The sequence below is a fragment of the Pelodiscus sinensis genome, chromosome 24, assembly GCF_049634645.1.
Source record: "Pelodiscus sinensis isolate JC-2024 chromosome 24, ASM4963464v1, whole genome shotgun sequence".
NCBI classification, from domain to species: Eukaryota; Metazoa; Chordata; order Testudines; family Trionychidae; genus Pelodiscus; species Pelodiscus sinensis.
The window spans coordinates 1,113,428-1,124,781 of record NC_134734.1 but is presented as its reverse complement, the minus strand read 5'-3'; the positions used below and the strand labels follow the sequence as shown (position 1 = coordinate 1,124,781).

General features: G+C 58.9%; 1 protein-coding gene across 1 annotated transcript in view; it reads right to left on the bottom strand.

The window, feature by feature from the left end:
* The window catches only part of LOC106731821 (uncharacterized), a 42,615-nt gene that overhangs the window by 2,550 nt on the left and 28,711 nt on the right, over nt 1-11,354 (bottom strand). Inside the window, exons 7-11 of the mRNA XM_075908212.1 lie at nt 10,527-10,858; nt 5,571-5,672; nt 3,933-4,046; nt 2,925-3,077; nt 25-168 (exon numbers count right to left, since the gene is read on the bottom strand). Of these exons, the coding sequence (XP_075764327.1) occupies nt 25-168; nt 2,925-3,077; nt 3,933-4,046; nt 5,571-5,672; nt 10,527-10,858 (845 nt within the window). The remainder of the gene's footprint in view (nt 1-24; nt 169-2,924; nt 3,078-3,932; nt 4,047-5,570; nt 5,673-10,526; nt 10,859-11,354) is intronic.

Genomic DNA, 11,354 nt, shown 5'->3' with positions numbered 1-11,354 from the left:
TGGCTCCCTGGGGTGTTCACGTACCTTGCTCCAGCGTCCCGACCACGTCAGCGCACTGGTCAGCGCCTCCCAGGCAGAGCAGGCTCCCGGCGGGCTGGCAGCTCTGGAAGCCGGGGGCGTAGCAGGCCTGGCACTCCCGCCCATTGGGGACGTTGTTGATGGCCAGCCCTGAAAGGCAGCAGGGGGAGAAGGGTCGGCTCCAGACCCAGGAGCCGGAGAACGCAGGAGGGGCCAGACCCCCCCGGCCAGCAACCCAGCCCACGGCCCCGGCCCGGCAGCTGCCTCCGGGATTTGCCCCCGGCACCACCCCCTCCTGTAGCCCCTGGAAACCGCCTGACTCCCAGCCCCAGTGGCCGGCCGGCGTGGTCCCGCGCCCCCCTCGTCCCCCAGCTTCCCAGGGCTGCTCTCCCCTTGTGTCCGGGGGCGTCCGGCCGCCTCGCTCCACCGGAGTTGGCCCCTTTCCACAGACCCAACCCAGCAGCGTCCAGGGACCCCTCCCCCCCGGCGGGAGGCCCCATCTCTCCCTGCTGGCTGGTGTCTGTCCAGCGGGGGAGGCCAAGAAGGGTTCTTCCACCATAGACTTGCAGAGCCCTAGGACCGGCAGGGACCTCGAGGTCACCGAGTCCAGTCCCTGCCCCCACGGCGGGACCCAGCACCGTCTGGCGCAAGGGTGGGCAAAAGGGCCTTTGCGGGGCAGATCCAGCTGATCAGGCCCATGGAGGCCTGTCACTCCCCCGCCCCCCAAGCCCTGATTGGCCAGTGGGAGGGGGGAGCGTGCAAAGTCTCCTCCCACCGCTAGGGGCACGGGCACTAGAGGGAACCGCCAGCTGTTCAGAACACCGGGCGGTTCTCTCCAGGGGGGCAAAGACTTCACACACGCCCCCACCCGCAGACCAATCACAGTCGCTGGGCGGGGAGGCAGGGAAGTGTTCTGGCCCCGCCCCTTCCAGGATCGCCCGGGGCCACTTCGAAAATGTATTAAGTGACCCCTGGTTGAAAATTATTGCTCACCCCTGATCTAGACCGTCCCTGACAGGCGTCTGCCCAACCTGCTCTTTGGAGAGTCACAACCCCCCTCGGCAACTTATCCCAGAGTTTCACCACCTGCCAGGTGGGAAGTTTTTCCTAATGTCCAACCAAAACCTCCCTGGCTGCAGTTTAAGCCCCTTGCTTGTCCTGTCCTCCGAGGCCAAGGAGAATTTTTCTCCCGCCTCCGTGTGACGCCCTTTCCAATACCTGAAAACCGCTCTCACGTCCCCTCTCAGTCTGCTCCTTTCCACACTGCACAAGCCCAATTCCTTCAGCCTCCCATAGCTCGTGTTCTCCAGCCCTTTCCTCCTTCTGGTCGCTCTTCTCTGCACCGTCTCCAGTTTCTCCCCCTCTTTCCTGAAATGTGGGGCCCAGAGCTGGACACAACACACCAGCTGAGGCCTGATCCCCACATGCCATGGGGAGTGGAGTCGCAGGAAGAAAAGGCTCAGGAAGAAATGAGCCGATGCGGTGACTTGCTGAGGCCACGCCACTCCCAGGCAACTTTGGATGCTGTTTCTTTGTGACCCTTGCTAGCTCTCGCCCTGCTCCTGGGTGTCGTGTGGCCTGAACCCTCTTGCTGAGAAACTAACTTGACTTTTCACTTGAGTCCATGGTTTGCACTTCCCCCATGTACAAGGCCCCTGAAGAATTCTGAAGGCTCCTTTCGGATTGTCAGACATCGGCAGCGACCCTACCAGCATCCACAGCCTTGAGAACCACTGATCTAAGCCAACCCGGTGCTGTGGGGAACATGAACCTTGACTGCAGGGCAGGGGGCCGGGCGCTGGGTCTCTTTGGGGACGTTTACACAGCAGCGTTATTTCGGAATAAAAGGGTGGGCCGCTATTTCGAACTAATATGGAGCTGGAGGACGTCTCACTCCGACTCCGGTGCCCCGCCTTGCCAGCGGAGCAAGGGGGGTCGGAGGGAGAGTCCCGTCCATCGACGTCCTGCTGTGCAAAAGCCAAATGAAGCTATTTCGACGTCAGCGACACAACTGGCGTCAGCCTTGCTGCAGACACGCACCCTTGGAATGAGCAAATGTATCTGATTGTCCCTCTCATTGCTGAGCCGGCCCAAGCTACGGGGTGACCAGGCTACCGCCCGGGGCATCCCATTGTAGGGGGCACCACGTGGGGCTGCCGGACCGAGTGGGGGCGGGGCCATGCATGCACCAGACACCGGGGGGCGGGGCCACACATACACCGGGCTCCGGGGGAACTGGGCGCCCAGGGTGGAGCCACGCATGCACTGGGTGCCCGGGTTCCCAGGACGCCGGGCGTCCGGGGGAGGAGCCGTGTATGCGCCGCATTCCTGTGGGCGGTGCCGTGCTCCCGGGGCACACGAATGGCTCGGGCCGGCCCTCTCTGATTGGCCCAGGGCTGGGAAATGGGGGACAGGGGGAGGGGTCAGGCTGACCTCTTCAACCAGCACTCACAGTGAGGTGGGTACCAGGTGGTGAGCCCCGGAAAGAGCATTTTAAGGTGCTGGCTCTGGACTACCGTGACCCCTTACCGGTCTGCTTTGCACCCCAGAACACGCCCCCCGAGAGCAATTGGGTCTCCTCTTAGAGTGGGTTATCCCAGGCTAAGCAAACCAGGCCCCCCCCAGGTCCCGCCCGCAAGATCGGCTCCGCATTTGAATGTGTCTCCCTAGAAGGGGCGGGGACGGCTGGCAAGTGACGGTCTCCCCAGGCCGAAGACGTTAATACTCCCCTCCTCGGGAAACGTCTCCTCCACGCTTGCTTCCCACGAAAAGTGACCCCCCCCCACTAGCCGCCTGCTTGCCCCTGGAACGTCAGCAGTCCCCTGGTGTTTTCCCACAGCTGGGACTAGCAACCCCCGGGACCCCGCTGCAGCCCCGCGCCCGTGAAGGAGGCCGGTGCTACGCACGGGGGGGCGTGGACTCGCTGTTGCAGTCATCGCTCTTGCAGATTTCCGACTGGATCTCCACGGTCACCTTGAGCCCGAAGTAGAACGCCAGGAAGCCGGTGAGGCTGCGGCGGGAGTCGGCGCAGGCCTGGAACGTGCCCGAAGTGTCCGCGCCTGGCGGGAAGGCAGCACAGGGAGGAGGGGGCTTGGCATGCTGGTTAAAAAGTGACGGAGCCGCCCCCCGGCGTGGGGCCCCACTAAGTATTGACAGGTTCAGCTCCTCAGCCAGGTGAGCGCGCTAACCACTGGGCAATGCAGCCAATGTCTCCCCAGCCCAAGGACCATTCAGAACGGCTTCGGGAGCAGAGACTGGACATGCCGGGAGAAAGCAGGGGGGGTCTCCCTTGTTTCTTTCCAAAGACAAGACATGCCTGGTCTGATTTGGGCACCCACCTCAGGGGAGGGGCTATGGCTGAGTATCCCTGGCAAAGAGAGGGGCTTGCAGGAGGTGCGCCCCCATAAGCTCAATTCCAGGGTCCCCAAATAGCACTGTCCCAAAGCCACAGAGGGGTTGGCATCATGCCAGGTGAGGCTGGTAATGGCCCCTCACACTTTTTCCATCCATGTGCAGTTTTTTCCACTCATGTGCGGAATAATTTTTCAGTGTGCACCAAGCCACGTGCAAATGTGCACCACCAACAGAAACCAAACCCAGGGGCAGGTGCTCTGCTAATCAGCAGGGTGGCATTTGAATCTCTGCTGAGTGGGTGCCCAAGCGCTCAGCTTGCAGGGGACACCGGAGGCTGGCGTCCCAGGGTCATCACGCAGAGTAGGGCGGGTGTTCACCTTTCACTTCCATGTCCCCGGGCCTCATGCCCCCTGCAATCTCCCGGTGGGTGCTCCGGGAAGCTGCTAGTTGGAAGGGGCGCAAACGGGCCGCTGTCCCGCCTTAGGCTGCATTCAGACACCCACCGGCAAACGCACCCAGCAGCAGGTTTTCCGCCCCCCGGAGGTGCCCGCGGGACTCACCCAGCGTGTTGCGTTCGTGAACGACGATGCACGCGTCCTGGGGCGAGGAGCAGGTCTGGGGGGTGTGATGACACCGCTGCCCGGATTTGCAGTAGAAACAGCTCAGAGGCACGCCTGACAAGGGAAAAGACAGCTCAGCTTTGTAGCCATGGCCAACGTCCGGCTTCCCGATTTTAGGCTGGCTCTTAAACGTCCCGGGTCCCATCCACGCTACTGCCATTAGGGGCCATGGCAAAGTTCTGCACTATTTTTATGACGCCGACGTGTGCCTCAGTTTCCCCCATGCTTGGCCCTGCTACCCAGTAGCACAGAAGAAAGGGTTGAGGATGCAATAGCCCCCCTCCCCTGCAGCCACCCTCATGCAAGGGGGTGACATCAATCCGGGGGGAGGAGGGATCCAAGCGTGAAGGGGCCTATCACCTGATGATAACCCACAAAGGTGACACCGCTGTCTCCTGATGGCCACAGCTAATTCCCGGCAGGGCCTTTCATGGGGGAAAACGACCCTGGCCAAGGGTGGAAGATGCTGGGCTCTCCCAGCGATTGCCAAGTTCAGGGCTCAGCTGACCCCACCAGCCCAGAAGCTACGGTGAGGGGCAGGCAGGAAAGGAGGACCACCGATCTGTTCTTACCACCCAGGGCTGCATCAAGGCGGCTTCCACCAGCCTCTGCAGTCATATGGTTCGGGCCCCTTTCCCTGGAAGTGCTCCGTGCCCGGCGGCCAGTGCACACACTCGGCCCCCTCTCGCCCCAGGAGTCCTCCGACCCTGCTCTGGGGCGGTCTCTAGGGCCTGGAGCCGAGCGACCCTGCTTCTGTGTATCCCCCTCGCCCTCAGTCCACTCACCTCGCCCCCCGGCTCCGCCCACTGCCCGCAGCCACAGAGGTGATTGGCGGTCGTTCCGAGCCAGCTGGGCCCTCACCTGCTGCTGATTGGCCGGGCTAGTTTCCCCCACATAGGGCAGCTGGGGGAGGGATTGTTTTTGGTTTTCCCCACCCGGAAACCAGTGCACTCTGCCTCCCCCCCCCCCCCATACACCCCGCCCCATGGCTGAGAAGGTGAAGGGCTGGAAACTGAACTGGTTTGAGGGGCCAAAGCCCATCCTATCTGGAACTAGAAACGGCACCTGGTGGGAAGTGAAATTCAGCCCCATTCTCCCTGCGTCACACGTTTCATGGCGTGCCTGGTTCCCAGACCCCTGCTCTCACCATTAGACCCCACTCCAGTCTGAGAACTGGGAAGAGATCCCAGGAGCCCTGGTTCCCAGACCCCTGCTCTAACCACTAGACCCCACTCCATTCTGAGAAATGGGAAGAGATCCCAGAAGCGCTGGTTCCCAGTCCCTCCCACTCTAACCACTAGGCCACACTCCCTTTCTAGAAGGCGCACCAGGCCTCTGAACGACAGCTCCCACGAGGCACCAGGGCAGGACAGGAAATGCTCATGTTTCAAAATTTCCTGAGCAGCCTGAATTTTTTGTTGGGGGGGACCCTGCCCCCACCCACCTCCCAGCCAGCGTTACCCCCGAACAGCCTGGGCTGAGGGGGTGCCTCAGCCGCAGAACTCAGTGCTCCCCACACGAGAGCCCCCAGACTCAGTCCCCCTCCCCCGGCTGCCGGCCCCGCCCGCTGCGGCTCACCTGTGTCGTTCTGCACGGCCGCCGTGGCGTGGAGCGCGCCGAGCAGGCAGAGGGTGACGAGCCCGGTCGTCATGGCAGCCGAGCGCCAGGCCAGGATCGGTGCTGATCAGGGCCTGGAGGACACAAGCGCTGGCCGGTCAGGGCCTCGTGGGGGGTGCCGGGCCGCCCGGGTGCGAGCCGCGTCTCGGCCGCAGGCCTGGCGCGGGAACCAGCGCACCCTGGGGCAAGACCCCGACCGAGACATTGTGGGTGGGACGGGAAGAAAATGAAATGGGTAAAGACCCTGGAAAACAGCTCGACCCCTGAAAAACTCCTGGGCCAGGGCATTGTCACAGAACCCCGGGACAGACAGAGCCCTCGGGCGCCATCGAGTCAGCCCCCTGCCCAAGGCAGGACCCGCCCCGACTCAATCAGCCAGCCAGGCTTGGTCCAGCTGGTACTTAAACACCCCTAGGGATGGAGACTCCACCCCTCCCTAGGGAACCCAGCCCAGGGCTTCCCCACCTGCCTAGGGAAATAGTTTGTCCTAATCTCCAACCTAGACCTCCCCCACTGCAACTTGAGCCCCATTGCTCCTTGTGCTGCCACCTGCCACCCCTGAGAACAGCCTCTCTCCAGCCTCCTTGGAACCTCCCTTCAGGGAGTTGCAGGCTGCTCTCAAATCCCCCCTCACTCTGCTCTTCTGCTGACTGAACAAGCCCCAATCCCTCAGCCTCTCCTCATGTGCGCCAGCCCCTAAATCATTTTGGTTGCCTCCACGGGGCCCTCTCCATCGCTCCACATCCTTCCTGTAATGGGGGCCCAGAACTGGGCGCAATACTCCAGATGTGGCCTCCCCGGTGCTGAATAAAGGGGAACGGTCCCTTCTCTAGATCTGCTGGCAATGCTCCCAGTGCTGTGAGCTACCCGGGCGCCCGCTGACTCATCTCCAGCTCCTTGTCTACTGCGATCCCGGGTCCTTGCCTGCCGAACTGCCGCAGGTGTCGGCGGGAAGGAACAGAACAGGTGAAATCATCCCAAGAGCATCGGAGCGGGTCAGCCCAAAGGTCCATCCTGCCGGGTGGCCAACGCTGGTGCCCCGGACGGAGGGGACAGAGCAGGGAACGAGCGACTCCCTGCCAGACAGACGCTCAGGACACCGTCCCTACCCATCCCCTGTCGGCCACTCCCAGCGTCGGGCAGACGCTGGCTACGGATACCCAGAGCCTGGCTGATGGACGGATCCTCCGGGACCGGACCCCTTGGCCCTGAACCTGGTCGTATGGCCCCTGGCAGGGCGCCGTTTGGAGAGAATTGGGGGCTTCTCTCTCCCCACAGCGGGGTGCAAACAGGAGCATGAGCAGCTGCTCGGTGCTGTGGCTGGGGAGCCCGCGGCCTGGAGCTGGGCTCTGAGTGGGGAGGGGCTGTTGGCTGACAGGGCCTGCGCTCGGGTCCGGGCAAGGAAAATGGAGCTTCCCCGACCCTGGGGGCTGCTGCTGCCCTTGGCCAGCAGGGGGCGCTGTCGGCAGGGCTCTGGCTGCCCCCTCCCTGTGCCGAGCGGGTACCACACGGTTCCCGCAGGCCCCTCTGGCTGGGTAGCTGATGGCCTGTGTGCCCCTTGGCTTCCCCTGTCAACGCCTGCAGCCAGCAGGCCCAGCCCCACGGGCCCTCACAGCCCCGGCGATGGGGAAATAGCTCCTGTCACCCGGCTGGTGGGGGGGGGAGCCGGGTCTGGCCAGCCTGGGCCGGAGAAGGGCCCGGTTCAGTGTTTGTCTCCCGACGCCTCTCCCCCAAAGCCGGGCGGTTTTAGTCTCCGAGCCCCAGCCAGTGCTGCCCTGAGGCGGTTCAGTTGCCCCTGGTGGAATCAGAGGATGTTTCTGTCCATCCCCCGGCGTCTCACATGGCAAATTCAGATTTTTTTTTATTCATCGGTGGGACTTTTCACAGGTGCTGAGGGCTCTACTGGTACCAGGTTGTACCCGCCTGGGGACAGGTCTCTCTGCCGCCTTCCCTCCGAGCGGAGCGCGGCCTAGAAATGACCTTGCTTGGAGGGCACGTTGTCCTGATAACACGTAAGCCGTCTCCCGTGGTGCTTCAGAGGGGCAGCCCGGTTAGTCTGTTTTAGCATCAACACGGAAGAGTCCTGTGACACCTTGATGACGCCTAACAAATATTTACAGCTGAGAATCGTCTGGCAGGCTGACGGCAGCTGCATACTCCGGATTCCTGCGTCCCATTATGGAACGGAGCCATTCCCGGAGGCTAACACGGCTTCCAGGTCCTTCCTTTGTAAATGCAAGTGCCACTTTTACATTCGCTTTTACGCTTTGAATCTTGGCACCGTTAATACCTTGAAATGGAGCGTGTTTGTGTTGGAGAAATAGCAAATGCATTGTGTGACTGGATAAATAAACAGTGATTAAGACTTTCTTGCTAGTTACTGGGGGTATGTCTAGACTACACGCCTCTGTCGCCAGAGGCAAGTAGATTAGGCTACACGGCATAGGGAAATGAAGCCGCGATTTAAATAATCACGACTTCATTTAAATGTAAATGGCTGCCGCACTCTGCCGACCAGGTGTTTGTCGACAGGTCGGGGCAGTCTAGACGCGCAGGTGTGCCTTTGTCGACCGGCGCAGGTATGCCTCCTGAAACCAGGTTTTATCTCCTGGAAATACACCTAGGCTCTGTCTAGACTGAAGGCTTCTTTCGGAAGAAGCTTTTCCGGAAGAGATCTTCCAGAAAAACTTCTTCCAAAAGAGAGCGTCCACACTGCAATCTGCTTTTTCGACAGATAGCATCCACACGGAACGGACGCTCTCTCGCATGTAACTGTGGACGGAGTGGTCAGCAGAACACTTCTGCTTTTTCCTCTTTCCTCTTCTTCCAAAAGAACTCCCTCTTCCCTGTCCGCACGTGACTTTCACACCAAGGCTTCGTCCTCGAAGAATGAGGTTTACCAATGTCAGAAAACCCTCCTCTGTTCTTTCAATTTTCTTTCGGAAGAACATGATTGCAGTGTGGACATAAGTGAAGTTTTTCCAAAAAAACTCTGTTGTGTAGACATACCCCAAAGCTATGTCTACACTATGAGTTTTCTCGGCAAAAAATATGCTAATGAGGGACTCATTTGCATGAGGTGCGATCTCATTTGCATATTTTCTGCCGATCCGTTTTCGCGTTTGGAGTTTTTGCTCAAAAACAAGCAGTGTGGACATTTTCTTTGTTTGCAAAAACCCCTTTTTCCACAAGATCGGTATGCCTACTTTTTTGGTATCTTGGGAACCATTTGGGAGGGGACAAGAAACAAGACAGAAAATACCCCAGCCTATAAATCCATGGTACACCCATGCGCTGCACACAGATCTGTTCGCCCCATCCCAAAAAGATATATTGGAATTGGAAAAGCTAAAGGGAAGGGCAGCGGACGTGTTTAGAGGTAGGAAACAGCTTCTGTATAAAGAGAGATTACTAAGACTGGAACTGCTCCACTTGGAAAAGACACGACTACAAGGAGGAGATATGACAAAGGTCTATAAAATGTTGCCAAGTATGGAGACAGTGACTAAGGAAGTGCTGTGTACTCCTTCTCATAGCTGAAGAACCAGGGTTATGCAATGAAACTAATAGACAGCAGGTTTAAACCAAATAAAAGGCAGTATTTCATCATGCCGCTCACAGTCAACCTGTGGAACTCCCTGCCAGAAGCTGTTATGAAGGCCAAAACTCTAACAGGGTTCAAAAAAGAACTAGATCAGTTCCTGGAAGAGAGCTACAATGGCTATTAGCCAGGATGGGCAGGGATGGGCTACAGGCGAGGGATCGCTTGGTGATTCCTTGTTCTGTTCACTCCCTCTGGGACCCCTGGTATTGGCTACTGTCAGAAGACAGGATACTGGGATAGATGGATCTTTGGCCTGACCCAGTCTGGCTGGTCTTATGACCCCTCAAGGTTTGGGATTGGGAATATCTTGTATTATCTCCCAAGTGTTCTATATTTACATACACCTGTAACATATGGCTGTTCCCAGGGGTAATATATAGAAAAATAATTTTCTTCCCTTATATAGGAATTAGATACAGTGCTCCTTTCGGCTAACTGTATTTATTATTCTCTAAAACTCCAGAGCTTTCCGGTACCTGAGTGGCTCCTGGAATGATGGTTAAAGTAGCCCCCTCGTATGAAATGGCCCCCTGTCCTCTGGCAGGGAGTTCCACAGGTTAACTGTGCATTGGGCCCAACCGTAGCTCCCTGTTTGCATTAGACATCACTGCCCAGGAATTTTCCAGGGTGATGCCTGATTCCTGTGTTGTGGGAAGGAGGGAATAGCACTTCTTTGGGCCTTTTCACTGCACCCAGAGTGATTTTATCGCCCCCTGCCCTGTCCCCTCTGGGTCGCCTCTTTTCCTGGCTGAACCACCCCCATCTACAGCCTCTCCTCACAAGGAAACTCCTCCACCCCCTCATCTCTTTTGTTGCCCTTCCCAGTCTAATATATCGGTGGGCGACCACCCCTGCACCCAGTATTTCAGGTGTGGGCCTCCCAGGGACCTAGCAGGCCTTGGAGTGGGGTTCTGATATGTCCTGTGGCATTATCTGTCCCCAGGGCTCTCACGCTGTGGTCCCTTTCAGGCGGTCTACAGACAGTTCCCTCCGAGGCCACCTGTGGAACTCCTTGCCGGAGGATGGTGTGAAGGCCAAAACTCTACCAGGATTCAGAAAAGAACTAGATAGGACCGCCTGTCTAATTAGCTCCACTCGTTAGCTGCCCGGCTCCCGGAGAAGATGCACAGGTAAGATGAGGTGGTGGCCATGGGGGAGGAATAGGGGGTAGGTGGGAGAGGGCAGTGAGGTGAGGTGGAGAATCCCCTTTTTCCTATTCCCCCTCAGTAGCTACTGCCGGGGGGAGTGATAGCTCCCCTAAACTACTGCTCAAAAGGAACAGAAGCCCCTTGTCGGACAGGTGAGTCCCTCACCTTTGGGCATGAAGGATAAAGACCTTGTCTGCAAGTGCTTGGCAGCCAGCAGCCTCCAAGCCCCATCTGGAGGGGAGTCCCCGGGGAGGGGGTGAGAACTGACAGACGGGTGAGTCGTGCGCTTTCCTGTGTAGCCCACAGAGGTTCGTGGATTCAGGGTCCAGGTCACGGCGCTTCCACCCAACACGTGTTCCCGTCGCTCGCCAGCGGCACCAAGCCCTTGGCAATAGCGGGACGGGGTCTGCCCAGACCCCCAGCCGCTTCTCAAGGGGAACCACGGACAAAGAGCCACCGATTGATCCCTTTGTTCATGAGCATCGGATCCTCGGACACTAGAACAGGAAGGGACCTCAAGAGGCATCGAGTCCGGTCCCCTGCCCCCACGGCAGGAACACGCATCATCTAGAGCATCCCTGACAGGTGTGTGGCCAACCTGCTCTGGAATATCCCCCGTGATGGAGATTCCACAACCCCCCTCGGCAATTTATCCCAGTGTTTGACCACCCGGACAGGCAGGAAGTTTTTCCTAATGTCCGACCTAAACCTCCCTTGCTGCAGTTTAAGCCCCTTGCTACTTGTCCTGTCCTCAGAGGCCAAGGGGAGCAATTTTTCTCCCTCCTCCTCGTAACAACTTTTTAGATACTCGAAAGCTGCTCTCTCGTCCCCTTCTCTTTTCCGAACTAAACAAGCCCAATTCCTTCCATCTGCCCTTCTACCTCATGATGCTCCCCCCTCACCGCCCCATTCTGGGCACTTTGTGGCAGCTGCTGCTGTTTTCAGAGAACTCCGTGAGCACCCCCAGGACCCCCTCTGGAGCGCTGAGAGCCC